The 23762-nt window shown below is 42.2% G+C and overlaps 4 protein-coding genes across 8 annotated transcripts; 2 read left to right on the top strand and 2 right to left on the bottom strand.

Moving 5' to 3' along the window:
• The first annotated feature begins 41 nt into the window (after nucleotides 1-41).
• On the top strand, nucleotides 42-9276 carry LOC110976596 (MAP kinase-activated protein kinase 5-like). Its single transcript, XM_022230004.2, has 12 exons — nucleotides 42-323; nucleotides 803-1021; nucleotides 1989-2126; nucleotides 2500-2589; nucleotides 3263-3358; nucleotides 3874-3954; nucleotides 4707-4894; nucleotides 5280-5400; nucleotides 5586-5716; nucleotides 6354-6472; nucleotides 7326-7430; nucleotides 7707-9276. The coding sequence occupies exons 1-12, from the start codon at nucleotides 267-269 to the stop codon at nucleotides 7799-7801; spliced, it is 1440 nt and encodes a 479-aa protein (XP_022085696.1). The 5' UTR covers nucleotides 42-266; the 3' UTR covers nucleotides 7802-9276.
• On the bottom strand, nucleotides 8284-15704 carry LOC110976591 (uncharacterized). Of its 2 annotated transcripts, none has more exons than XM_022229994.2 (8): nucleotides 15454-15704; nucleotides 14511-14641; nucleotides 14219-14282; nucleotides 13923-14038; nucleotides 12922-13488; nucleotides 10919-12648; nucleotides 10400-10604; nucleotides 8284-10038 (listed from the first exon to the last, which is right to left on the bottom strand). In XM_022229994.2, the coding sequence occupies exons 1-8, from the start codon at nucleotides 15537-15539 to the stop codon at nucleotides 9605-9607; spliced, it is 3333 nt and encodes a 1110-aa protein (XP_022085686.2). In that variant the 5' UTR covers nucleotides 15540-15704; the 3' UTR covers nucleotides 8284-9604. The 2 variants fall into 2 exon arrangements, with proteins under 2 accessions (XP_022085686.2, XP_086997893.1); XM_087141767.1 differs by having other exon boundaries at nucleotides 9805-10094.
• Nucleotides 15705-15799: 95 nt separating this feature from the next.
• On the top strand, nucleotides 15800-21403 carry cd2bp2 (CD2 cytoplasmic tail binding protein 2). Of its 4 annotated transcripts, none has more exons than XM_022230035.2 (4): nucleotides 15800-15882; nucleotides 18281-18491; nucleotides 18802-19416; nucleotides 19927-21403. In XM_022230035.2, exons 2-4 carry the CDS (start codon nucleotides 18317-18319, stop codon nucleotides 20184-20186), a joined length of 1050 nt encoding a protein of 349 aa, XP_022085727.2. In that variant the 5' UTR covers nucleotides 15800-15882; nucleotides 18281-18316; the 3' UTR covers nucleotides 20187-21403. The 4 variants fall into 4 exon arrangements, with proteins under 4 accessions (XP_022085727.2, XP_022085724.2, XP_022085725.2 ...); XM_022230032.2 differs by having other exon boundaries at nucleotides 18802-19425; XM_022230033.2 differs by having other exon boundaries at nucleotides 15838-15858; nucleotides 18802-19425.
• LOC110976602 (centromere protein S-like) lies at nucleotides 21153-23756 on the bottom strand. The gene is made up of 5 exons (XM_022230036.2): nucleotides 23598-23756; nucleotides 22967-23090; nucleotides 22539-22572; nucleotides 22205-22271; nucleotides 21153-22051 (listed from the first exon to the last, which is right to left on the bottom strand). Exons 1-5 carry the CDS (start codon nucleotides 23637-23639, stop codon nucleotides 21938-21940), a joined length of 381 nt encoding a protein of 126 aa, XP_022085728.2. The 5' UTR covers nucleotides 23640-23756; the 3' UTR covers nucleotides 21153-21937.
• Nucleotides 23757-23762: the final 6 nt, after the last annotated feature.

The raw sequence follows: 23762 nt of genomic DNA, 5'->3' as shown, positions 1-23762 counted from the left end.
CGGAACCAGCGCAAGGGTATTTAATTGAACTTTGACCTAAATCGAAGAAAATGACAACATTGAAAATTTTGTACGTCGTCCCTTGGGCTATAACGTAGGTTAGAATCTTGTGAATTTGTCAAGGAAGAAAACTTAATCAACGGAAGCCCAGACAGTGTCTGTATGCCCATTGTCATCTTGATCCATCGAAAATCCATCTGCATTTGAGTTCGAAGTTTCCAAGAGCTAAGAGCAAGCATACTGCTAACTTGAGCTACTTTCTCAGCATGGAGGCGAGAGATACGTCACTCAACGAGGTTGCCAATGCGCTGATTAAATTTAAAGTAAGGACCAAAGAAAATGATTAATGGATGTTGTTAAGAGGAAGAAATTGGTTGACAGGGAAAACTTGATGTTGATCTGATGATGTGGAGGAGGATGCAGGTGATGCAAGGCTCAAGACATGGCAAGGGAAGGCAACGAGTAGATTTCAAGATTGAAATTTATTTAAAGATGATTTATTTGGTAATGGTGATGGTGAAATGAGTTTGTATGTGAATTGGAAAATTATGATTGCAATGTTAAATTTTTACACAGAAAATGTGTAATTTTCATGATGTTACTGACGTTGTCGAGAAATTATCAGTGGCTCATATCATATGACACACTTTCAGAAAAAAATGAAATACGAGCTACATGTAGTGTTATGTGTCATTGAAATGTTCATTCCTGTGCGCATATTTATACATTATTTATTTTATATTACAGTATTATGTTGAATTGTTACTCCAAGGCAATTAACTTGGTCTTCATTTTCCAACAGACATCATCTATTGTCGATGATTACACCATCAACTGGAAGCAAAAGCTAGGCACTGGCGTCAATGGCCCAGTCTGGCCATGCAAGAAGAACGGAACCAATGAGCGATACGCCCTGAAGGTTCTCGCTGACAAACCAAGCTCCAGAACGGAAATCACCCTGCACAGTCACTGCAGTGGCCACCAAGCGATTGTGACGCTGTATGATGTCTATGCAAATGAGGTAATACATATTCATGAGGTACAAATGAGTACATCCTGCATAATGATGTTGTAGTGGTTCTAGCCTCATGGAACAGGCTGCACAGCACTCCCAGCAGTTGATGCATAAAGCCCTTATTTATGTTAAGGACAATCAGTTGATGTGCGCAATCAGTCAGTCATGTTGCCCTATCAGTTGATCTTGTCAGAATACGTCCGTCTTTTCAAAGCCATCTTCCACAACTGTATGAATTAATTAGGACGGAAAAGTAATCCAGTCAGCTGATGGCGCAAATACTGACATATATGCCGAAAGATCAAAGGACTGTGCAGTGATAAACTGTTGCTGAGATCAACTTTTCATGCTCAACAACTATATTGTATGAAGATGTATTTTTTGCGTTGGGGAGATGTTGATTATATATAACGGGTTTGCCCTTACCCAACGTATATTTATAAGCACTGTATGCTAAGTGCTTGTCCGAGAGCTTGCGAAAAAAACCTCACAAGCTTACTCGGGTGGGACTCGAACCCACGACCTCCTGCTTACTAGTGCAGATGTCTTAACCACTCGACCACCGAGCTTGCTGGGGTCGGCTGGCCGGTCCGAGACAAGCACTGAGCATACAGTGCTTATAAATATACGTTGGGTAAGGGCAAACCCGTTATATATAATTAACATCTCCCCAACGCAAAAAAAAAACAAAAAAAAACATCTTGATAATAATTTGCTTAATAATAATAATAATTTGCTTCATTTGACTCGGACCGGCCAGCCGACCCCGGCAAGCTTGGTGGTCGAGTGGTTAAAACACCTGCACTAGTAAGCAGGAGGTGTGGGTTCGAGTCCCACCCGAGTAAGCTTGTGAGGTTTTTTCGCAAGCTCTCGGAAAAGCACTGAGCATACATTGCTTATAAATATACGTTGGGTAAGGGCAAACCCGTTTTATATATAATTAACTATATTGTAGTTTGTTCCAACTGGACAGGTGCAATTCCCTGGGGAGGCTCATCCACGTGCCAGGCTCCTGATGGTCATGGAGTTGATGGATGGTGGGGAGCTCTTTGACCGCATCAGTCAGCAGAAGGGGTTCACCGAGGCACAGGCCGTCAGATATGCCAAACAGGTAGACATTTAGGGTGGGGGATCAGGATGAGAAGACAGGATGGCACAGGGGATGAAGTTTGGAAACTGTTTGGCTGCAGTTGTGGCTCCAAAGATTTCACCTGAGTCAGAGGTCAGCAGAAAGTTCAAATTCTTGGGCACAAAGGATGGAGAACATGATTGGAAACAGGATGGGGCGTAGGGTCAGGGACTCGGTGGGGGAAAGGGATCTTTATAGTTTGGAACTGCATGACCTTTCCTCAGAATCAATTCTGTGAAGCCGTCAAATGGACCAGGCTGACGAACAATAGCCTAAACCACTAGGAACTTTGTAATAGAAAAAGCTAACAGATCATACCTGAGAAAAACAATCAAGAATCTGTTCATGTACGTAGATTGCCAGTTCTATACAGCGATGCCATTCACTGAACATAGCCCACCGAGATCTGAAGCCAGAAAATCTGCTTCTCAAGGATAATTCTGAGGTAATCACCGATTCCAAATATTTCGTAATTTTATTGGAAGTGCACTTTCCATCATGCCTTGTTCGCATTTTAATTGAGTGCCTGCACTTTTGTCCTGGAAGGCTGAGAGTTCAAACCAAACACATCCTTATATTTATATGTCCATCGGCAAGACTACTCTTAACCCTGACCATCTCTTTCTGCCTGAGAATGCATTTAGTGTTCAGAAGTTGGCCAGCAAGCCTTTTTATCATTGGATTGGAACAGTTCATTGTCCGGATGGGGAGGTTGTGATTGGGTTAAAATACATAACTTCCCAGTACTGTCAGTTAGCTTCAGAATTATTTTATTATAGATATTTTTGGTGTACAAAGATGGCACTGGTTCCCAAACCAGTCTACGAAAGACGGAACATTGCTAGTCATTTAATATTTTTCCATATCCTTTAATGGATTTTCAGGGCTATGTTCCCCTTATCATTTGATGCTGTTTAAGTTAAAAATTTATGCGGTAAATACACACGGCTTGAAACTGACATTTATCTGCATTACCGCTTCCTTTAATCATTGCTGCTTTCAGAGATGAAACGATAAAAACCATTGCTAAAAGCAGATGCCAAGGAGAAATCCTCAACATTATCAGCAATGAGGCAGGTACCATCACCATGTTACAACTGTTTGCGTTTCCTTGATAGAATTCACCGGTGAAGTTGTCAGACTTTGGATTTGCCAAAGTGGATGATGGGACGTTAGCTACACCACACTTCACACCCTACTATGTCGCTCCACAGGTGAAATAACAGGATTTCTTGTACATTTACACGATCAGGCTCACCGTTCACTCTTCTAGTTTATCCCACCTTTTTTTCTTTCAATTCAAGTCTTTTTCAAATGCTTGTAGTAAATATTGTGTTCCAGTTAAAAAAAGCAACAAACAGTTATCCTTGCTTTGGTACAGCGTATGTATTGATTTATGTTCTCAGCCGTTGAAACCTTGCCCTGTCGGTATGACGTTGCTGTCATGTTAGCTGCAGTACGGTGTATTTGGTTTACATTAGAACTACGTGCAACGGGAATCTGACAGATGGAAACAGTATTGCATTATGAAGTATGAACAAAATAATGGGGTACATGTATATTTTTGAATTAAACTTTCTGGGAATTGAGCGAAAGCTTGGATATTGTTGCTTATTTGTTTATATTACTTTTAGTTTGGCGGATATGGCTGGACCGTTGTCCTCTGAGCAAGTGTAAAGAATTTTGTGAGCCCAGAAAATACATGTATGTGTCGGTTTTTCTCCTGCAGGTTTTAGAAGCTCAAAGGAGGCAGAGGAGGGAAGAGAAAGGAATCATCCCTACCTCACCAGGTCCTTACACCTATGATAAGGTAGACAGGTGTACTCACAATGTCGATAAAACTTCTAGCCAATCAGAACCCTAAGTGTGTACCCTTCATGCATGTTTGACCACACAGGTTCTTCTGTTGGAAGTTTAAAAAAAAATTAAAAGAATTTAAAATACATGTAAAAATTCTTACACAAAAATTCTTACACAAATGAAAACCAGTTTTCATGGTTGTATACATGTACTTGCTGAGACCATTTGTCTTAAATTGTAAAATTTCTCTAGAATGTTTAAGCAGCATTTTTGTCGAGCAATAAACCTTCTTTTCTGCCTGACTGATACTCAAGTTCCTAGTAGGTTGTACATTTACTGTATCCATTATGACCAGGAACAAAAGAGGGCATGTTTTGAAATGAAATTGACAGTCCTTTGGTACTTACGCACTGCATAGGTGTGCAAGTTTGTGCGCCTTTGACGCGGAGCACGTTGAGTACACGCAACGATATTAGTCAAGAATGTGTGGTCTTTGCGTGCCGAATGCATGCTAGAACCTGGTTGGAAAACTTAGTACCATCTGTCTGTCTTCGCAGGTGAGGGTGCATTTCAGCTCAGGGCAGATTGAAAGAATTTGTTGGAATTTAAAGGGATTTATACTGCAAATACTTGTATCATGGCAAGGGTTAAAAGAAATCTGATAACCAATCAGGACTTTCGTTAGATTTAAGATTTTGGAGTTTTGACCAATGAGAACTCTTGTGAGGTCATTCATTATTACATACTTACATTTTTTTCCAGAGCTGTGACATATGGTCCGTCGGTGTCATTATCTACATCATGTTATGCGGTTACCCACCATTCTATCCTGAGACGCCCAGCAGAAAGATATCACGGGAGATGTGCCACCGTATCCTAGCCGGCCAGTACGATTTCCCATCGGAGGAATGGGCACACATCTCTGATGAAGCTAAAGACGTTGTCAACAAGTAAAATTTGTTCCTCTTTAATTTCGTTTTTTCCAATCATTACGTTTAACCATGATTTACAATTCACCAGTTACCAGGGCTGAGCGTGATCGGGCTATACTTTATAATCGGTGCCATCAAACAAACCCCTTCTCATTCAACAATTCGAAAAACTTGACCCCCTCAAGATCAAAACCCTGAATATACCACTGTAGTTTACCTCTTAACTCAAGCAATGAGGAAAACTTTGTCTTCAGATCAGTAACGTCACATTTAAACCCTTCCTTCAATGAGGATTTCACAGCAGTCATGTTTTTGTGTCAGCCTCTCTGTTAGAAAAGAAAGACGTAAATTCTCATCTTAACTTCTGACATGTCTGATTGGCAAATGTTTGATTTTATTTGAGATTACTGAGAGTTGACCCGATGGAGAGGCTTACCGTCCATGGATTGATGGAGCACCCGTGGATGCAAGAAAACAGGGCATCCAACAGGGCACTCAACTCACCAGCCATCATGCTGGACAAGGTGAGGGTTAGGCCGTCCTGTGACATGGCCACCTCTGGCTGAGTTTGATCAACGGCTTCTTGTCAACCACTGGTCGAATTTTGTCTGGTGCCCGGGATGTATTTGGTGCCTTACTTCACTGTGATTGGTTTGCCTAAAATAAATATTAAAAAAAACATCATTGCTCTGGTTTGAATATTCATCAGAACCTGATGGAGGAGGCCATGAGGGTGCACTCGGAGCAGCTGACGTCAATGCGACTACCGCAGAAGAGAGTCGTCCTGAAGCCAGTGGCTAAGGCTGACAATCCCATCATCAGGAAACGGGCTAGGTCATGGTATGACTGTCTGACTTTTCTTGCTGCTCTGGCTTCTTTGTATTATGTAGTGTGGCTAATTCAAAAGTGTTAAGAAGTTAACTGTAATGGTAAATCAGTCACACCCCAACCAGGTTTCAGCCAGAACTTTGGAACTGGGTGTCCACACTTGTCTTGAAGTGAAATCAGGGGCCCCTCAAGTTGCTAAGATTTTCTTTCTTTTACATTCCTGTAATTATGTTCTCTTGCATTCACATAATGAAACAAGGTGGCAACAATGACCTATGTGGTGTCCAAAAGACACCCTGACACCCGTAACCCTACCCTGCGCCACAAGTGTCAATTGCTACACTACTTAGTTAGTTATCCACAAAATGCAAGAATTTCTTCAGAAAGGGACTCCATTGTATTTGAAAGTTCTTTCATTGTTCTTATTTAGCACTGTTCTTTTCCCAATCTCACCTGTGAATGCACAGGAGATAAGGAGAGGAATTTCAGTTTAGCTGAGACTAAAAAGAACAGTTCACACAATAGCTGGGACAAGAATTGAACTCAGGAGTGCTTATCACCTAAGGCCAAAAGTGAACAGAGAACTCTGGACTGATTCTGGCCTTTCATTTTGGCACTACAAGTACAGCAGTGCACTGTTTGTTTTCAGTTGCCAGTCGGTGGACAACAGGGTAGTCGAGGGCCAGCCAGAAGCCAAGCTCAGGAAAGAGAGCGATGCAGTGACCAAACTGAGGGACGTGATTGCCTACTGCATACTGCCTCCCCAAGGTAGGAAGACACAGGGTGGGTTGGATCTCTTGCCGCTGGTCATCGTGCCGATGTACTGAGTTTGATGGGATGCTCTTGTTAGGAGAGGTGGTTGTTGGTTAACTAGCAATGACAAAACACTGTGGTATGCAAGAGTTGTTTCCAATTGAAAATGAGGGGATGCGTAGGGTCTTTGCACTAGTGTTAACAGGCACCTGATGGAAATGCCATCCAAGTATCAGCACAGCCTCTGTCGTACATGGGGGGCCACTCTGACCAGATGACAATAATGGATCCAGGATCAAATTTTCAGGGGGAGGGGCAAACTTTGGGTGGGAGCAAGGAGGAAACGTTTCATCTTGTGTTACTATTTATGGCCTTTCTTAGGGATGAGGCAATATTTTTGGTGTTTTTTGCACGCTCTGAGAAGGAAGGGAAAATGAAAGAAAACCCCCCCAATTACCTTTCTCTCATTAAAAAAAATTGCCTCCCTTTTGGGGGTGGGGTCACGGCTGCTGTCCCCCCTCCCCCCACAATCTACCTTTACTAGAAACACGGACAGCCCCTCACTAGCAGAGAAGAGGCTGATAGGAAAGATTTCCACGTGGCACTCGTGAAAACTCTGCGTTTCAACAGAAATTGGTCTGCTCGCCCTGTGCCAAACGTGAATGAACCATTTTGTGCACGTGGTGTTTTCCCACCAAAAGGACAGTGCATCAAAACACGCCCTCCCGTGTTCCAGCACGGGGCAGATATCTAGGCTACTGTTATCTTCTGACATCTCTAAAACCATGATTTCTATCGAAAGGAAGGACTAGACGTGGCGATATGGGCCCCTCAATTTGTCTTAAAGTGTTTAACTTACTGTTTTCAGGTGGCTGTAACAATGACTACCTGTGCCAACTGGTGCAGATAGCACAGGAACACAACGACGAGTGCAATACACTGAGGGCAGAATTGGAGTTGCTACACTGGAATGGTGAGTTCAAGATCAACTTTTACCTTCAGTGAACTGACTCCTGTATTTTTTGCGCTTTGATTTCTTCCTCTCCATTGTATCTCATCCTGGCCTAGTCTTTAACATGAATCCAATATGCTGCGTTGCCAACAAACAGCCATATTGACAGTCCTTTCCCTTGAGCCGCTAAATCATCTATGGGCTTTATGATTTGATTGTTGTCATCAAGTTCATTCTAAACGTCTGCATTTGAACAGGAAAGTGAAACAGTTGGTTGATTTTGTATGACTTTGACAGGAAAGGCGTTCACAATGCCAGTGGACTCGTCCAGATTGGCACTCGCTCTCAGCAAGGTGGTGAAGGAAAAGAACTCTCCCAATGCCACGCAGTGAACAAATCAATAACCATGTTACTAGAATTAAAAAATTAATTGTGCTGTACTCATGTTCTGTTCAACCGGATTGTTGTCAACATTTTGGAAAGTGGACTTCTAGATTCTTTTTATAACCAGTTTAAAGCCACCAAAAGTTGCAGGTATTTAATTTTGCCATTAAATATTTATCTTTCAACCTGGTATGTAAGATAAAAACGGGAATTGCCAGTATCCAACTTTCTCTGTATTGTTGGCAGTTTGTTGTAGTTGGAACTTTCTGCCATTGATAAGGTATTTATTTGCCCGGTGAAAAAGCGTGTTGTTCAAAAAAAAAGACAGAATGTGAAGCTCAAGGACACAATGTGTTTTTGAGCATTCATGTAAACAGAAAGTCAACTTACAGGAAATACAGATGGAAGAGATCTTAAATTTTGCCAGCTGAAAACATTTTGTGTTAATGTATTTTTGACCAACAGAAGCATTTTGGAACAAAGATAGATGTTTTCAAGTTCAAATCATATTATATTCTTTTATATTCTGTAAGTAAAAGTCACAGATTTTGTAGATAAATCCTGAATGTTAGAGCAGGTTGAGAAACAAAATAGAAATATTTTAATGTTATTTATTCTATGAGAAAAAAAATGTAAGATTGATCGAAACTGACACCAAATTGTCCATGTATTTTTCTGAGGTTAGATTTGGGCATGAACTGCTTTAAAAGAAATGGCTGTATCGAATTTTGTTAAGGTTTTCCATCAAAAAAAAGGTGAAAACAACATGATTGGCGCAGGTGTCTTGTGTGTAAAGCATTTGTCTCTCACCACATTAGTCCTTGGTTCAATTCTTGGCTGGGGCCATAAATGAGTAGGGTTGCTCATTGGTTCTTTCCTGTGCCGGGGGGGGGGGGCATCCCGGGGTTCTCCAGTTCTCTTCCCCCCCAACAAAATCAACACTTTCAGTCTCTATCTGTGCTTTGTGGTCAAATATGGGTTATCTCGCAGCTTCATTAGGCACTTTAACATGATGTTGGCTCGACTACATTGTAGCTGCATTCTTCACAATCCAGTCTCCCGGCTGTAAGGATGATCAGCCCCCAGATTAGTTGATTAATTTATTAAAATAGTAATTCATTTCATGTGACCAGTGTGTGTGTTTTTTAAATTAACCAATTTTACATGCATGAAATTATTCATATTCCTATAAAACCTTGAAACCTTGAAATGGTCTGTAGAATAAAGCCTACTGTAAATAAGTACTTTCACATGAAAGGCACATTTTGCAAAGTGTTCGAACAGGCAGGTAGAAAAAACTTGAAAGAGCTGTTAGGAACATATTGTGCAACGGTAGCTCAAAGCAATAACATAAAAAGTTCCTATAATTTTATGAAGCAAATGTATTTATGAAACTGCTAGGTTATGTTGAAACTGTGGGATCATGTATATTACGTACAGTTCAGCTAACAATAAATGTTGTTAAAAGTGTAAAAGAAAAAAAGCAAGTTGACACCCTGTTCCATAATATACTTCTTGGTGAGTTTAAAGGGGAAATTATTTACTTAAGTTTTATGTTTTGTTTCACTTTTTCACAAAGATCAGTTGCGAACTAAGTATTAAAACCAGGAAATCACAAGTCTAGACCTCTGTACTAATTACTTGACAAAAAAAATCATAGAATTCTTATTCAATTCGCAGTATGTAATCTGCGAGTTCAATGCTTTTTCAAGCCTGGAGGCCCAAGCGTGGTTACTTTCTGCATCTTTGGTTTTGTCTGATCTGTTCACTGTGGTTTATTTCTTGATACCACCTGAACTTTCTTGATGATTTTAAGTCCAGATGTCAATCTCATCAATCCATTCTTGGGGTATGGAAGAATTCTGGGTGTTGTCTGACGAGACCCCCCAAGGTGCTGGCATCAGCTCACCGTCTGAAATAAGAAGCACCTTCTCCATCGATGAAGCAAGGCCTGCTCTGATTGGAGAACTGTTGCTTAGCGATGTGGTGATGTCACAATCTGCAGCTGAAGTAAGGTCACTACTTCTCGCCACTCCAACACCACTCTGGGAGGAGAGATCCAGATCTGTTGAGACAAGAGTCTGCCGCCTAGGTGGTGCATGGGCGGAGCTAGTGTGGTTTCCTGAAGTAGGCGGCACATGAACACTGGCGTGGGTGGTCATCATGTTTGTGGTGGCTGTTGCCTGTGTGTTTTGCTTGACAGCAACCTGTTGACTTTGAAACTGATGGTCTCTTGCAAGTAGAGCTGCATAGTCAAATAAAAAATCCTGACAACAGAAGCACTAGATTTTCTCGAAGACACTGCAAAATTCAAAATAAGGCAAGTTCAAACTTTCCGAGGACTACCCAGTCACCCAAATCAAAATTTAGCTGAGATCTCTGGTTCCTTATAAGATCCACTGTATCCCTTGAAAGTTTCTTCCATAGCGTATCTTCAAACCGATACCCACAAATGCATACATTAAACTGTTAGAAAGTTTAACCCTTAGAACCCAAAACTTCTTCAAAACCCAAATTTTTGGTTTCGCTGTATGCAAATGTGTATTTGAATACCACTGGAAGCAGAGACAGATTTAAAAAGCATATCACTAATAACGCACCCTCACCTTTGTAATCAGCATGCAGCTGTTCCAAAGGCTTATCCTTGTAGAGGACAGACTTCCAAATACTTGGGTTCTTTCTGATCCAACTGATTGATTTGTGTTGCACCATTGATACTAGTTGGTGCAGGGAGCCACAAGTGAAGTTCTTTAGCACAGTTGTTGGGCGAACTGTTCCATCTATAGTGAGTGAGGCACTCACTGCTTTCCTCTGAAATGTCGAGAGAAAATTTAGGGAAAGTCAAGTTTAAAAGTAATGCAAGGATAGATTTACGAAAGGCTTTGCACAGCATAGTTTATAACTGCAAACAAACAAAAAGATCATTCATAGGCAGGAAAACCAGGGCTTTAAGAAATGACACATTCAAACTGATAAAACATGCTTCTTGAAAAAAATCCAGTTTTCAATTGAATCTTCAGAGCCCCCCCCCAAAAAAGCATTCCCCTACAACCCAGATTATCTGTCACCTCTTACTAATATTTTATTGCTTTTAATATCTCACAGTCTTAAATTTTGGCACTCACTTTCAACTTGATCGACAGAACATTTTCCCCAGGCTGGATGAGTCCTTCTTGAAGTAAATTCTGCAAGGAGGGAACTTCCTCTTCGGTACTGTGGGCTCTTGTGTTGTGATTCGGCAGAGTCTTGTTCTTCTGGCTTGAAGAATCTACCACAGTCGTCCTTCCCTGGCTACCTGTCTGAGCCTGCACTTCAGCTGTTCCTTGGGGATCGCTCGGTGCCCGTGCTTGGCATGCAGAAAGGCCGGTGGCCTCTCCTTGGGTCATCACATCCATCTGGGATTGTAGACCAGCGGTGGTTACTTCAACCGTTCCGGGAGGAGAGAGTATATCGCTATTGGATGGAATGTTGGTGCGAGTGGCTGCTGCCACGGTGCAGCATGATGATGAAGGTGAACTTAAACGAGTGGTGTTACTCAAAAGCTGTGTGCTGCCGGTGACACTGTCAACTTGACACGATGTTTGAACTGCGCTTGATGATCCTGGCATTCCGGCTATTACTGCATCCAAGGAAGTCTTTGATGGATTTCTTTTCTGAAGGTCTTTTACAGTGCTGGTGTTGATTTTATACACAACCATCTGTCTTGGTTGACTTGATGGAGTGGATCCCGGGGCCTTTAGGCTTTTTGGTGAGCCTGGATCCTTGTTGCTCAGTTGTGTCGGCCGTTGGTCCCCATGTCTTTTGCAGTCGGTTGGAACTGTTGAAATCTGTGTTGAAGATTGGTGAGGAGTCTTGGAAACTGGTGAAACAAGGGCAGGAGACCTGCTGGTGGATGGAGCTGTTTCTGCTGTGTTTCCAGCTTGTGTTGACAGATGGGTGATGCTGAGGGGCTCTGAGGGAAACCCTGGCGGTAGTGTGGTACCTTGACTTGTTGCATACTGGTCGGTTACCAAGGCAACTGGTAAGCCTTCGGTTTGGAGAGGAATTGCTGCCTGATGACTATCCTTACTTTGCTCCTTGCTTGGTTCTATGAAAGATTTATCTGGGCTCAACCATGGCAAATATGGGGGACTCTTGGGGCTAATCTTCTCTTCTGTGATGGGCTCCGGTGATTTATCTCTGACTGCAGATCTAGGAATGGACTGAGCTCTGTCTTGAATATCAGCGACAGAGACTGAATTTGCCTCATCCCTTTGTAAGTTAAGCGTAATGTATGAGGAGCTTGGAGGTACAGGCTGATTAGGACTTTTGGCAGTGTTAGCTTTGAATGGTGGCTTAAAATTTCTGCCAGAGGAAATATCAGAAGCTGGTTTGCTTGGAATCTTGGTCCCAGAGGTTTGAGCAGACAGTGGATTGGAACTAGCTGGAATAGCTGCTTTATCGTTTGACATCAGCATGGCTTCTCTATCAGGGAGGAAAGAGTTGATTGAAGGAATTTTAGGTGAAGATGACTGTTTGGTGCCAGTTGACTCAACCTCCAGGGTACTATTATTAACACTGCTAGATTGTCCAGACACTTCGTTTTGCACAGGCAGAGGATGTTCGACATGCTGCATTCGTTGGAGAGACACAGTGAGCTCTTTGCATGATTGCAGCAGCTTCAGAAGATGCTGTTGCCTTCTTGTCATGTTCTGCAGCTGTGTTCTTGCTTCTTGTTGTTGCTGTTTGTTGCTTGGAGCTGTGGCTTGCTGTTTCAACTTGATGTTTAGTTGGTGTCTGTGATCCCGTTGTCTTGCACTAAGGCGACGCAGTCTTGCCTGCACATCTTGTAAACTCTTCTTGACTTGCTCAGTATCTGAAAATTGAAAGTAAATTCTCTGATGTATGAGGCGATGCAAAAATACACATTTACATGTATTTTTAATAGTCAAGCAAAATGTTTGACTAAATTTCTTATATATTATTTTTATGTGAATAATTATAAGGATTGTAACTGACAAATTTATTAAAATCTCATGACTGGTTTCTGTTGAAATTTAATACATCATTATGGCTAATAATGCTGTATCTAGCCACTGCAAATATGAACTATTTGCATTTGTATTTGCAATTAAATCCTCAATCTTACATTTAACGTCTGTATCCTTACTGCTCAACTTTTCTCTAATCTCCCGCTGCATCTTCTCCACCTCAAAAAGGGAGTCGTCATCCTCATCCTTCTCGGAACCTTTAACTTTAAGAAATGACCCCTGGTGAAGCAGAGACGTTGAGCTAAAAACTGTATGGCAGTCTTGGGCTTCAGGGCTAAGAGGTGTGAGGGTGGGCAGAGTTGTGATGAGATTTGAATCGATGGCTTCAGGCATTGCTATTGCCTGTCTTTGGCTCAGGGTTGGAACTGAAGGAGGTGTAGCCTCTGTCAGGCCAGGACTCCTGTTTCTTGAGGCAAGTTCCTGAACTCCCAGTTGATCAGTTCCTTCTTTGACAAGATTAGTTCTTTCAGGAACCGTAACTGAATTTGTGGTCTGCCATTGGCTGGCCTCAGGGTGGTTTGGTCGCCATGTGATTTTTTGTTCAACAGGAGAGATGTTGGTGACACTGGCCTGAGTTTGTTCATTCAGAAGGAGTGCCAGGGATGATGAGAAACTTGCAACTCGGCCATGATCTGCTTGAATCCCAAAGCTGGAACTCTGCACATCTGCCAGAAAATATTTACCAAGTTCCACGTTAATTATTTCAGAATTGCCTCATGTTTCCAACCCTTACAATTTTAGAGGAAAACTTACTCCAGCATTCCTGGCATATTTGTAATTACTGACATATTTTTACAGTCAGACTCAAAAAATGTGGGAGATAGGATAGGGCATGTACTGAAGTTCCCTAAATTTTTAGAAGTTCCTGCATTGCCATGATGTCATTGTGTAAATTAGCTGAACTCTTGACCGCCCATGTATCATTGGCTTAAACTTTTTACGGACTTTTCCACTTGACGGGGAGGGGGTTTGTAAACAAGATGTCCTAGTCAGTTTGATGTAATGGCTAGACTGCGGAAGGGGTGAGTTGTCATAGAAGTAACTGTACCAGACTAAAACAGCCTCAATTTTCGAAAAGCCAGCAATAGGGAGTTCTTACCAAGGTGTGTATCAATGCTCAATGAGTCATTAGCAGATCTTGGTATCTTCAGTGACGGACCTTGTGAAGAAGACGGTGGCACAGTGAGGATGGGGGACTTACGCTTGGCAGATACCCTGCAAAATTTGAAGTAAATATTTAAGACCCTTTTGTAGCCACTCAGTAGATGGCAGCAGTACATGCAACCTGCAAAACCATCATAAAATGGACGAAGTTCATAAAACTCTGTAACAATTCCATTGTTAAATACATTATGGAGAACCTTTTAAGCAAAAACCACACATTAAAGAACTTACCTTTGTGTGAAAATTGACTGAGACTTTTCACTAGACTGGGATAAGTCAACAAAGGAGGTATCATCTAAAATGAAGAAGTAAGATTTTGACAGGAATATGTACAGTATGTAAGCCTATAATTATAAAACTGGTTTCACTGAGGCCTTGTTTAGAACAAGTTGAAACTGAGTTTGTAATTTTTTTTAATGTTTTGGCCTAGGCCTACTCGCTTGACATTTCTTCAGTTGGGCCTATGAGTTTTTGTCAGTGAAGAAAGAGGGTAAATGCATTGAAATAAAACAATTTTTGTTACCTCTTGAACTGTGCGTTCCAGAATCATCTTTTCCTGAAGGAGAAGATGCTGAAGTAACAAATGCTCGGCTTATCTTCTCCAGCAGTCCTCTTGATTTTAATGGTTGATGAGTTTGTGACGTCCGGCGGATTCTTAGAAAAAAGAAATGGAATGAGCATGACAGACGGGATGCAAACATTTGAAAAACATACCTGATGGTAGGTCTATGGTAGGGAAATGCATAAATGAATGAGGGCACTGCTTATTTGGGATTAAAATCTGTCAGTTTCCACCTATATGTTGCAGTTCCTCCATTTAATTTCAAATGTCAAATTTTTTCAAATTTCAAGCGAAGCCGGCATTTAATTCATTTAACAAGTATGACTCCAATAAGAGCAAACATTTTATGGAAATGTGAATTTTAAGCTTTTCCATCAATTCCACATACATTTTTGTGTTAAAAAATCTTAAAGCATCTCAAAATATCTCTGCTTTAAATCAGTATTTCTTTGCTTTGCAGAGTCCAATGGAATCCAAACTTATATCAAAATGTTTCTAATGACATTCTTCCAAGATCACTTCAAAACGAAAACAGAAAAAAAAAGGCCTAGGCCTAGTTGAAAAATGTATGATCCTCACATGCCTACCTAGGGAAAGAAACATTCTCGCAGTCAAGATGAAGGACATTACTGAGTCTTGATTATTTTCCCTGATTGGTAGCTATTCCATATTTCACACTCAAAGCTCAAAGGGGCAAAAAATTGATGCAGGATGCGGTCAACACGTATGAAGAAAATCTTAACTATTGTTTACACTCTCAACCTTTTCATCAAATATACCCAAAATTTCACTATTTATGCGCTATGAATATCTGCCACTCTGTACCGAAAAGGTTTCAGTTATTTTTATTATTCCTTATTGGGGAGATCAGAAAATTGTTTGACTTGCAACATTTCTACTCAACTGAGAAAGTCCGGTTAAGATGGAAGGGGAGTCGCACTGTTCCACAGATTCCTCAACTATAGTTTCAGTGTCACTGCTGCCATCCATATCTGCGGGAACTTGGAAACTTCGTCAAATTACTAAATGAGCTGAGCATGAACCTCAGTAAATCGTGGACGAAGTCACAAAACTAGCATGTGTATCGATATACATGTATGCACAAACCATCGTGAGCAGACGACACTAGTTTTTGTTAGTTACTGCTTCGTACGCGGCGAGCCGCTCAAGTTTTTGGTAATAGCGCCCTCTAGTAACGTTATGTTAATTGTTATTTATCATGTGAAATTTGTAGTGACCTAGGTGTTTCATGCTAATGTGTCTAGAGGGCGCTCTTATTGTGCGCCAACTGTCGATCGGTCTACATACAGTAAGCTCTACTGTAGTAAAGCTGGTAATGTACCTAGGCATGCTAGGCCTAATTCATTGGCTATTTTATTCAGAATCTCTACGATCTGACTTAAATTACATGTTGTCACATTGTTACTCATAGAACTGTGTAGTAATCCTGCCAAATGGGAGGGAAAGAGATTCGTTTACACATGTACACCCCAACTGTAGCATAAGTCCCAACTCCTGGGCTAGCCCAGGTGGACTCCCTGACCGTATTACGTTACGGAGCTGAGGGACAGTGGACAGTCGTAGTGAAATGAAGATAGCGTCCTACCTGGGCTAAGACAGTCCCAACTGCAGTGCTGTAGTTGGGCCGGCCCAACTATTGTTGACCCATGTCTGTGGGAAATGTCTCAACATTATCCAAGTCAATGTGTCTCACACTTGACAAAATTCATCTAGAATGTGGCACTCCATCTGTTCATTTAGTTTTAGCCCTATGAGTCCAATGCAATGACATGACATTTGTAAACAATATGATAGGCACATACCGGGCACAACATGCACACAGGCGCTGCTGTAGTTAGGCCGGCCCAAATGTGGCATTCAGTAATTGGGACAGCCCAACTATAGTTGGGACTGATGCTATAGTTTGGGCGTAACAGAACCAAGAGAAAGTCCATCTAACTCTAAGTCTAGCTAACCTGCTAATGGTAGTGCTATTGCTAACGTCAGGCCTGTCTGCCTGTCACTCAGAGTCAGTGTGTGCCTGTCACTCAGTGTCAGTGTGTGCCTGTCACTTAGTGTCAGTGTCTGCCTGTCACTCAGTGTCAGTGTCTACCTGTCACTCGGTGTCAGTGTCTGCCTGTCACCCAGTGTCGATGTCTGCCTGTCACTCGGTGTCAGTGTCTACCTGTCACTCAGTGTCAGTGTCTGCCTGTCACTCAGTGTCAGTGTCTACCTGTCACTAAGTGTCAGTGTCTGCCTGTCACTCAGTGTCTGCCTGTCACTCAGTGTCAGTGTCTGCCTGTCACTCAGTGTCAGTGTCTGCCTGTCACTCAGTGTCTGCCTGTCACTCAGTGTCAGTGTCTGCCTGTCACTCAGTGTCAGTGTCTGCCTGTCACTCAGTGTCAGTGTCTGCCTGTCACTCAGTGTCAGTGTCTGCCTGTCACTCAGTGTCAGTGTCTGCCTGTCACTCAGTGTCTGCCTGTCACTCAGTGTCAGTGTCTGCCTGTCACTCAGTGTCAGTGTCTGCCTGTCACTCAGTGTCAGTGTCTGCCTGTCACTCAGTGTCAGTGTCTGCCTGTCACTCAGTGTCTGCCTGTCACTCAGTGTCAGTGTCTGCCTGTCACTCAGTGTCTGCCTGTCACTCAGTGTCTGCCTGTCACTCAGTGTCAGTGTCTGCCTGTCACTCAGTGTCAGTGTCTGCCTGTCACTCAGTGTCAGTGTCTGCCTGTCACTCAGTGTCAGTGTGTGCCTGTCACTCAGTGTCTACCTGTCACTCAGTGTCAGTGTCTGCCTGTCACTCAGTGTCAGTGTCTGCCTGTGACTCAGTGTCAGCCTGTCACTTGGTGTCAGTGTCTACCTGTCACTCGGTGTCAGTGTCTTCCCCTGTACTTGCTGTAGTACTAGTCCTGCTGGGTTTGACATGTTCATGATGTTTGAACTTCAAAGTTGCTGAAGTTTAACGTAGTCAGTAGTCTGGCAGGAAGGTCAGGTATGGTAGTCCCTTCCTCCATGTTTACAAAGTGATGCGAGTATTGCGAGTCGATCGAATACGTGTTTTTCCTTCATCCAGTAGGCCTACAGGCCTAATTCAGTCTTAACCTTAATTCTCAAAACAGTAGGCAGGTAGAAAATGCGTGAATTGCCTGCTTCCTGAACAGTAAGGTACTACTTAGTAGGCCTCACTGATTCCTGATGTTTGATGGTTCCATACACAGTAGGTCAGGATGGTTGGAAAAAGCTCAGTTTTTGCCAAGGTTACACTCTACAAAATTCACACATGCCTGGTTATTTCATTATTTCATATAGGTTACCTATTTTAGGCCCTATGGGCTTTTCAGGGGAAGATTTGATCAAGAAAGTGCAAACGGAGATTTTCTCTGGTACGATTTCAGGCCACTTTTCAAATGCCATTGTGTACGGAACCATCAAATATCAGTTAGGCCTACGGAGTAGTGCCTGACTGTTTAGGAAGTATGAATTGCCCAGGCCGTGAACGTTAGTTAAGGCTGGACTCGTCAAGGGAGACACAAAAAAAGTACTTACATGTACAAGAACGGACAATCATGACAGTACTAACAAGCTTGACAAGCAGTAAAACTAGACCTAGGCCTACCAACATTTCCATCATTTCATTCCACTCAAGTTTATTTGTAACGTGCCCTCAGTACTTGTGCCTAGATAAGTTGTGATGTCATACATTTACTCCATTTTGAATTGTCAAACTTTTCCAGTAAGTTACACTAACTCCAAAGCAGACCCATGCCAACATGGCAGAGCGGAAAGTACGTTTTGCGGAGAAAGACACAGCAGACAAGGATGCTGAGCCAGCCAGCGACAAGGGTTGGAATCGAACTTTCAGCAAGAAACACACACTGGACAGTGATGAGGAAGACGACGAGAAAGAAGAATCCAAATACGAACTTCATCAAGACGACGTTGAGGGTGAGTGGATATTGAAAGATAACCAAATTGGTACCCATTTGTTGTGTACATGTTCTGGGCATGGTTTGTCAGAGTGAAGTCTAATTGCTGATCCGAAACTCAAAGTGTACAAAATGTGAGTAAAAGTGGTTTTCAATTGAAATAATTGGAAAGTAGAAAAGCGGATATGTGTTTGTCCTCAACCCCCGTGGTAAAGAATGCATTTCTTATATTCTTGACTGCAGAAGTGTGACCCTAGGTAAGTGACAATTTCTGCACCCCCAAGTAGTGAGAGTGACACACAAACAAACATGAACTTTTTCCTTAACAGGAGCTGAAGATGCTACTCTGGCTTCCGAGGGGGGTGTCCGAATCACCCCTTTCAACCTGAGAGAGGAAATGGAAGAGGGCAGATTTGACGCCCACGGTAACTACTTTGAAAAGAAGGAAAAGCAAATTCAAGACAACTGGCTGGACAATATTGACTGGATGAGGGTCTCGGGGAAAGGCGGAGAAGAGAAAGTAGGGGAGGACGATTACCTCCCTGACAGCCCCGAGCCAGAGCCCGGCAGACCCGAAATCAAGATCCTGGCGGACATTGTCAGCTTCCTGAAACCAAGGGAGACCATCGCCACGGCAGTGAGGAGGCTGGGCGGGGGCAAGAAAGCCAAGGGGGTTGCGGCGACCAGGAAGTGGGGCCCCAAGAAGGCCAGGACGGAGGAGACAGAAGATGGGGATAAGGCGCAAGGTGTGGACAAAGAGAGCATGCTCAAGCTGACTGAATTTGTGGACGAGCTGGTGGCGAGTGGCAATTACGAGGCGTACCAGTACACGTACGAGAAAATAACCCACCTACTGAAAGAGGAGGAGGGGCGGAGCAAAAAGGAGGAAGATATCTTCGACATGTTTGGAGATGAACCGGTGAAGGAGAAAATAACCACAGGAGGTCCGAAAGGTACACAGGGTGTATCCCAAAAAAAGGAAACCCAGCTTTAAATGGTTACTGTGGCCAAGCCTCTCACTTTCTAGCGGAAACTTGGTATCATCTCAAAGTAGAGAACAAATGCTTTCATGTGATGCCTCTTTCCTGATTTTACCGTTAGTTACGCATCACTGAGCACCAATGTCTTAAAATTTAAGTTCATAATTGGGGATGGATCACTCTAATAAGGGTCTACCAAGTTTTCTGCTAGAAAACATGTAGCTCAGCCACAGTCACCATTGAAATTTGGGTTTCCTTTTTTTCAATACACCCTGTATAACATCAATGGGAGAAAAAATAATGTTATTCACAGATTACTTGTTAAGGTAGTTACTCTCGCAAGTGCATGAAATTTGTATCAAAAAGATGATTCTCTGAAGGTTTTTCTTGAAATTTTGCTGTCTTGTTCCAGCTTGATGTTGGTGATCTGGTAACAAGCAAAGCAATTAATCTTTTTTTTTTCCGCGTATATAGCCAGCAAGGATGCCAACGGTTCAGGAAGCAAGGAAGCCAGTGGTACCAATCCTGCCAGCGATTTGGACCCAGACAAGACATACTGGGAGTACAAATGGGAGAACAAAGAAGATGCCGACAAGTACGGACCATTTGAAAGTGAACAGATGCAAGACTGGGTGGACCAGAATTACTTCTCCGATGGCGTGTGGGTCCGGAAGGTTGGATCTGGTGGACAGTTCTACGACTCCAAGAGGATTGACTTTGACTTGTACACGTGAAGTTCTTGCTCGACACATTATTTTTTTTTCCGTGCTTGTAAATATAGGCCAGGATTGCATACCCACTGCTAAGACGACGCAAGATCTTCTTAATGATAAATCCAGTCCATCACGTCTTTTCACAAGTCTTTCACAAGACCAGTTACATGTACAAGTATCAGGGGGAAGGACAATAGGAAGCCTTTGTAACAGTCTTGAAATGACTTGTGATTTGACTCGTGGCTAGATGGCTTGTGACGGACTTGCAGAGATTTGTGATGTTCTCCACTACAACGCTGCATCCTACTGAGGGGCCAAGTGCCATGCTCCCCCCCCCCGCCCCAAAGTTGCTTTGTTTGAACATTTGGAAAAGCAGGTTTTTCGTCCGTTTCATTTCCCTTAAAAAGCGTGTAAAAAGCAAGCCAATGCAACCTCACCCCTCAGAAAGGTTATGAAAGGTCGCACAAACGTTACAGATTGTATTCCCTTTCCCCAAATTTCGAGCCCCCCCAAAATTTGGTTCTGAATCTGCCCTTGCATCTTCTACCCGTGTCTTACTTTCCAATTAATTTACCCACCTGTGCAACGCAGAGAGCAAACAGGCTTATTTCCACAACAAACACCAATGCAAAGTTAAGTTTATTCCTTTGGAGGCTTTTGGAAGTAAAAAAAAGTTCTAGAAGTCCTAATTCGCCAAAACGAAGGCATTTAATGTTGCATTAAATAACTTGTACACTTGTGAGTTTGGAGATTTTAATTTTACCTTGGTTCTCAATGCGAAGCCAGAATCATATCCAAAGTCATGCTCATTTCATTTTTTAAACATGTACTTGTATTCTTTTTAGTATAACTGAATGTAAGCAGTTTCAACATTTGTAATGAAATTGTTACAATATTGCTTGCTTATCAATCAAGAATTTTGGTTATGTTTTCAGAATGCATATTTAGACATATTATCTTCAAGCATCTATAGGGAAACCACCACAATTTCATTTGTAATTTGCACAAGTATTTATTTGTTCCTTTGCAAACTAGAACAAGATCACTGCCAGTAACACACAGACGGCAAGCTTTGAAATAGGTACAAAAGCTAACAGACGTACAGTTGGTGGCTGTAAACGTAGCCACCGTGGCTCTGATTAAACCTCTTTAAGGCTACCTACAATCAACGTCATCAAAATTTGTTTACTGAAGGCCGTTTCATTTAAAAATAAACCCAACAGTTGGGGAAAGTACAATGCTTGTACCCTGGTATGTTATTTGACTTCAGGTTGAAATTGGGTTATCACCCTACAAAAGTGAGAGGTGCCCATTCCATGCTGTATGGCGATGTACCATGATGAGGTATCAAGTTGCTATTGTAAACCCCGAGCAAGTACAAACGGCAATGAAGCTGAAAGTGCATCCCTAAACAAGTTTATGAGTAATGACTATCTCGGAGCAGTCAGAACTTGCGAGTCCAGGCACACAGTTGAAGAACAAAGTACATGTACTGAGACTTGAGTGTCCTTGTTATAGACAAATCCGGCGGATAGAATGAGAAGCCAAACACTTCAGGGCCATCCTGTTCACATGCAGGTGGTACACGCGCGTTACTTTCCTCTCCGACCAATAGGGTGTTGTGACTTGCCAAAGTGCATGAGTGTGATGGCCCCCAGGAATGGCGTCTTGTCAGATTTGTACATAAGTGGAATGTTGTATTAACAATGCTCGTATTAAGGAGGTTCTACTGTCAAGCCTATGTGCACATTAGATATCCCATTCTGAGCTGTTCAGTCTACCGCGGCACTTTTGCTGCTCTTCTTGACTTTCTTGGATTTCCGTTTTTCCCTCTCCGCTTCGTTTTCCATGTTCTGCTGCTCGCTCAGATCTCTGATGTGCTTGGCCTGCATGTGGCAAATGGACGTAGGCAAGAACTTTGACTGGATGGGTAACAACAGCGCAAGAAAGGAGAGAATCTGCTAGATGTTGGGAATTCTTTATGCCAACTTTAAAGTTATCTTGGGACTTTTGAGAATGGACTAGGGTATTTTACTAACCAATGGAGCACTTCGTCGAGCGAGTAACTTCACATCATCAGCATTTATCACCGACCTTTTGCCATGCCTGTAGAAAATGGTATCAAAAATAACAGAAAACTGCAAAGTTACACAGTTCTATCTTTTTAACTGAAGATTTCACATTTCAAAACTGGAAAGTTTTGCAGGGATACGGAAACCAAACAAAATGTAGGATTTTGATTGACCCTAATAGTCCTCATCAATCCTTCAACGGTCGGAAGATTTAGGACTGGTCGCATTAAGATTTAATTGGTAACATTCCTTTCACTCTAGAAATTCAAAGTTAGAGCTGATAGGGAAAAGTGTCACTTACTGCGCAAAATGTTCCAGGTCAGTAGCAAAAACAGCTGCAGTAATGAAAAGCAGAACAGAAATCTATTTAGTGTGACAACCTGCAGAGAAGCCGTATACATCTAAAGAAAAAAACAGCGCTTTTCTGATTGGTCAAGCTTTCCATGTCAACTCTCTGACGGGTTGAGGTGACTCTAACCGGCTTGGACTTTAAGGCCAGCACCTTCAATCAAAGAGCTGCATATCCAACAGCATGTTGGACTGAATAGATGGTAATGTGTTTCTCAACACAGCTATATTGATTCAGTTACTGCGCTGGTTAAACTTGAAACCTAGATTTCTCACACCTACAGGGTTTTCTAGTACAGTTCGCTTTTAGGAGGACAGGGTAGGAGGAAGGAGTAATGTCATGGAATTCTTTAAAGGTAACCATTTCTTGAAGACGTTTACCGCACTGTTTGAAGGTGGCTTCTGACAGTACAGCAATGAACTGACGGGAGAATGTAACGTCGAGCTCTTGGGAGAGTTCCTCACAGATCTGACCGGCACTGTAATGAACCGCTGCCTTCAATCTCTGCCAAAAGAAAAAAATAATGTATTGAATCATTCAATTGAGATATGAAGCTAAAGAAAGACTACAACATCCTGACTACACTTTCTGAGTTGTGTACTTAAAGTCTATGGAGAGTTTCATGCATTTTTGAAGTATTTTCAAAGAAAATATAAAATCTATTTCAGTCGCAGGTTCATGTCATTTCAAGTTCAACATTTGGAGAGAGTTCCATTAAACAGACAACACTTGATGCCCCTGTACACAAACCTGAGGCTTGTCTGAAAAAACCTAAGTTTTTTCTCTAAATAAATGCAAGGGGATTTTCCTAGGTAAATCTCACTTTTTTAGGAAATGTTATCACTTGGGAACTCTTTCCCAACATTCAATGACTGACCTTCAAGGCTTCACTAAGATCACAACTGTTGAAAAAAGTGGAGGCAGGACTACTTGTGATGGCAAATCTGATGGCCTGTTTCTTAAATTTTAGTTCCCAGACAGCTGCATTGATGCTTGATCAAAAAATGTTACCTGTACATATGCAAGATTGTCATACTCTTCTTGTTCAGCCATATCTCAGTGGAAAACAATCACAGTTACTAATTAAATGCCGAATCCCTTTTACAGCCAGTCGCCTTCTACTTAGGGATGCCCGTTTCATGAGCAGTTCATGCTGAAAATGTTGACAACCCCCCA

The sequence above is a fragment of the Acanthaster planci genome, linkage group LG09 (assembly GCF_054643075.1).
Source record: "Acanthaster planci isolate LZ-2023a linkage group LG09, COTS_SCS, whole genome shotgun sequence".
NCBI classification, from domain to species: domain Eukaryota; kingdom Metazoa; phylum Echinodermata; class Asteroidea; order Valvatida; family Acanthasteridae; genus Acanthaster; species Acanthaster planci.
Note: the sequence above shows the minus strand (reverse complement) of the source record. Positions and strands in the feature narration are given on the sequence as shown.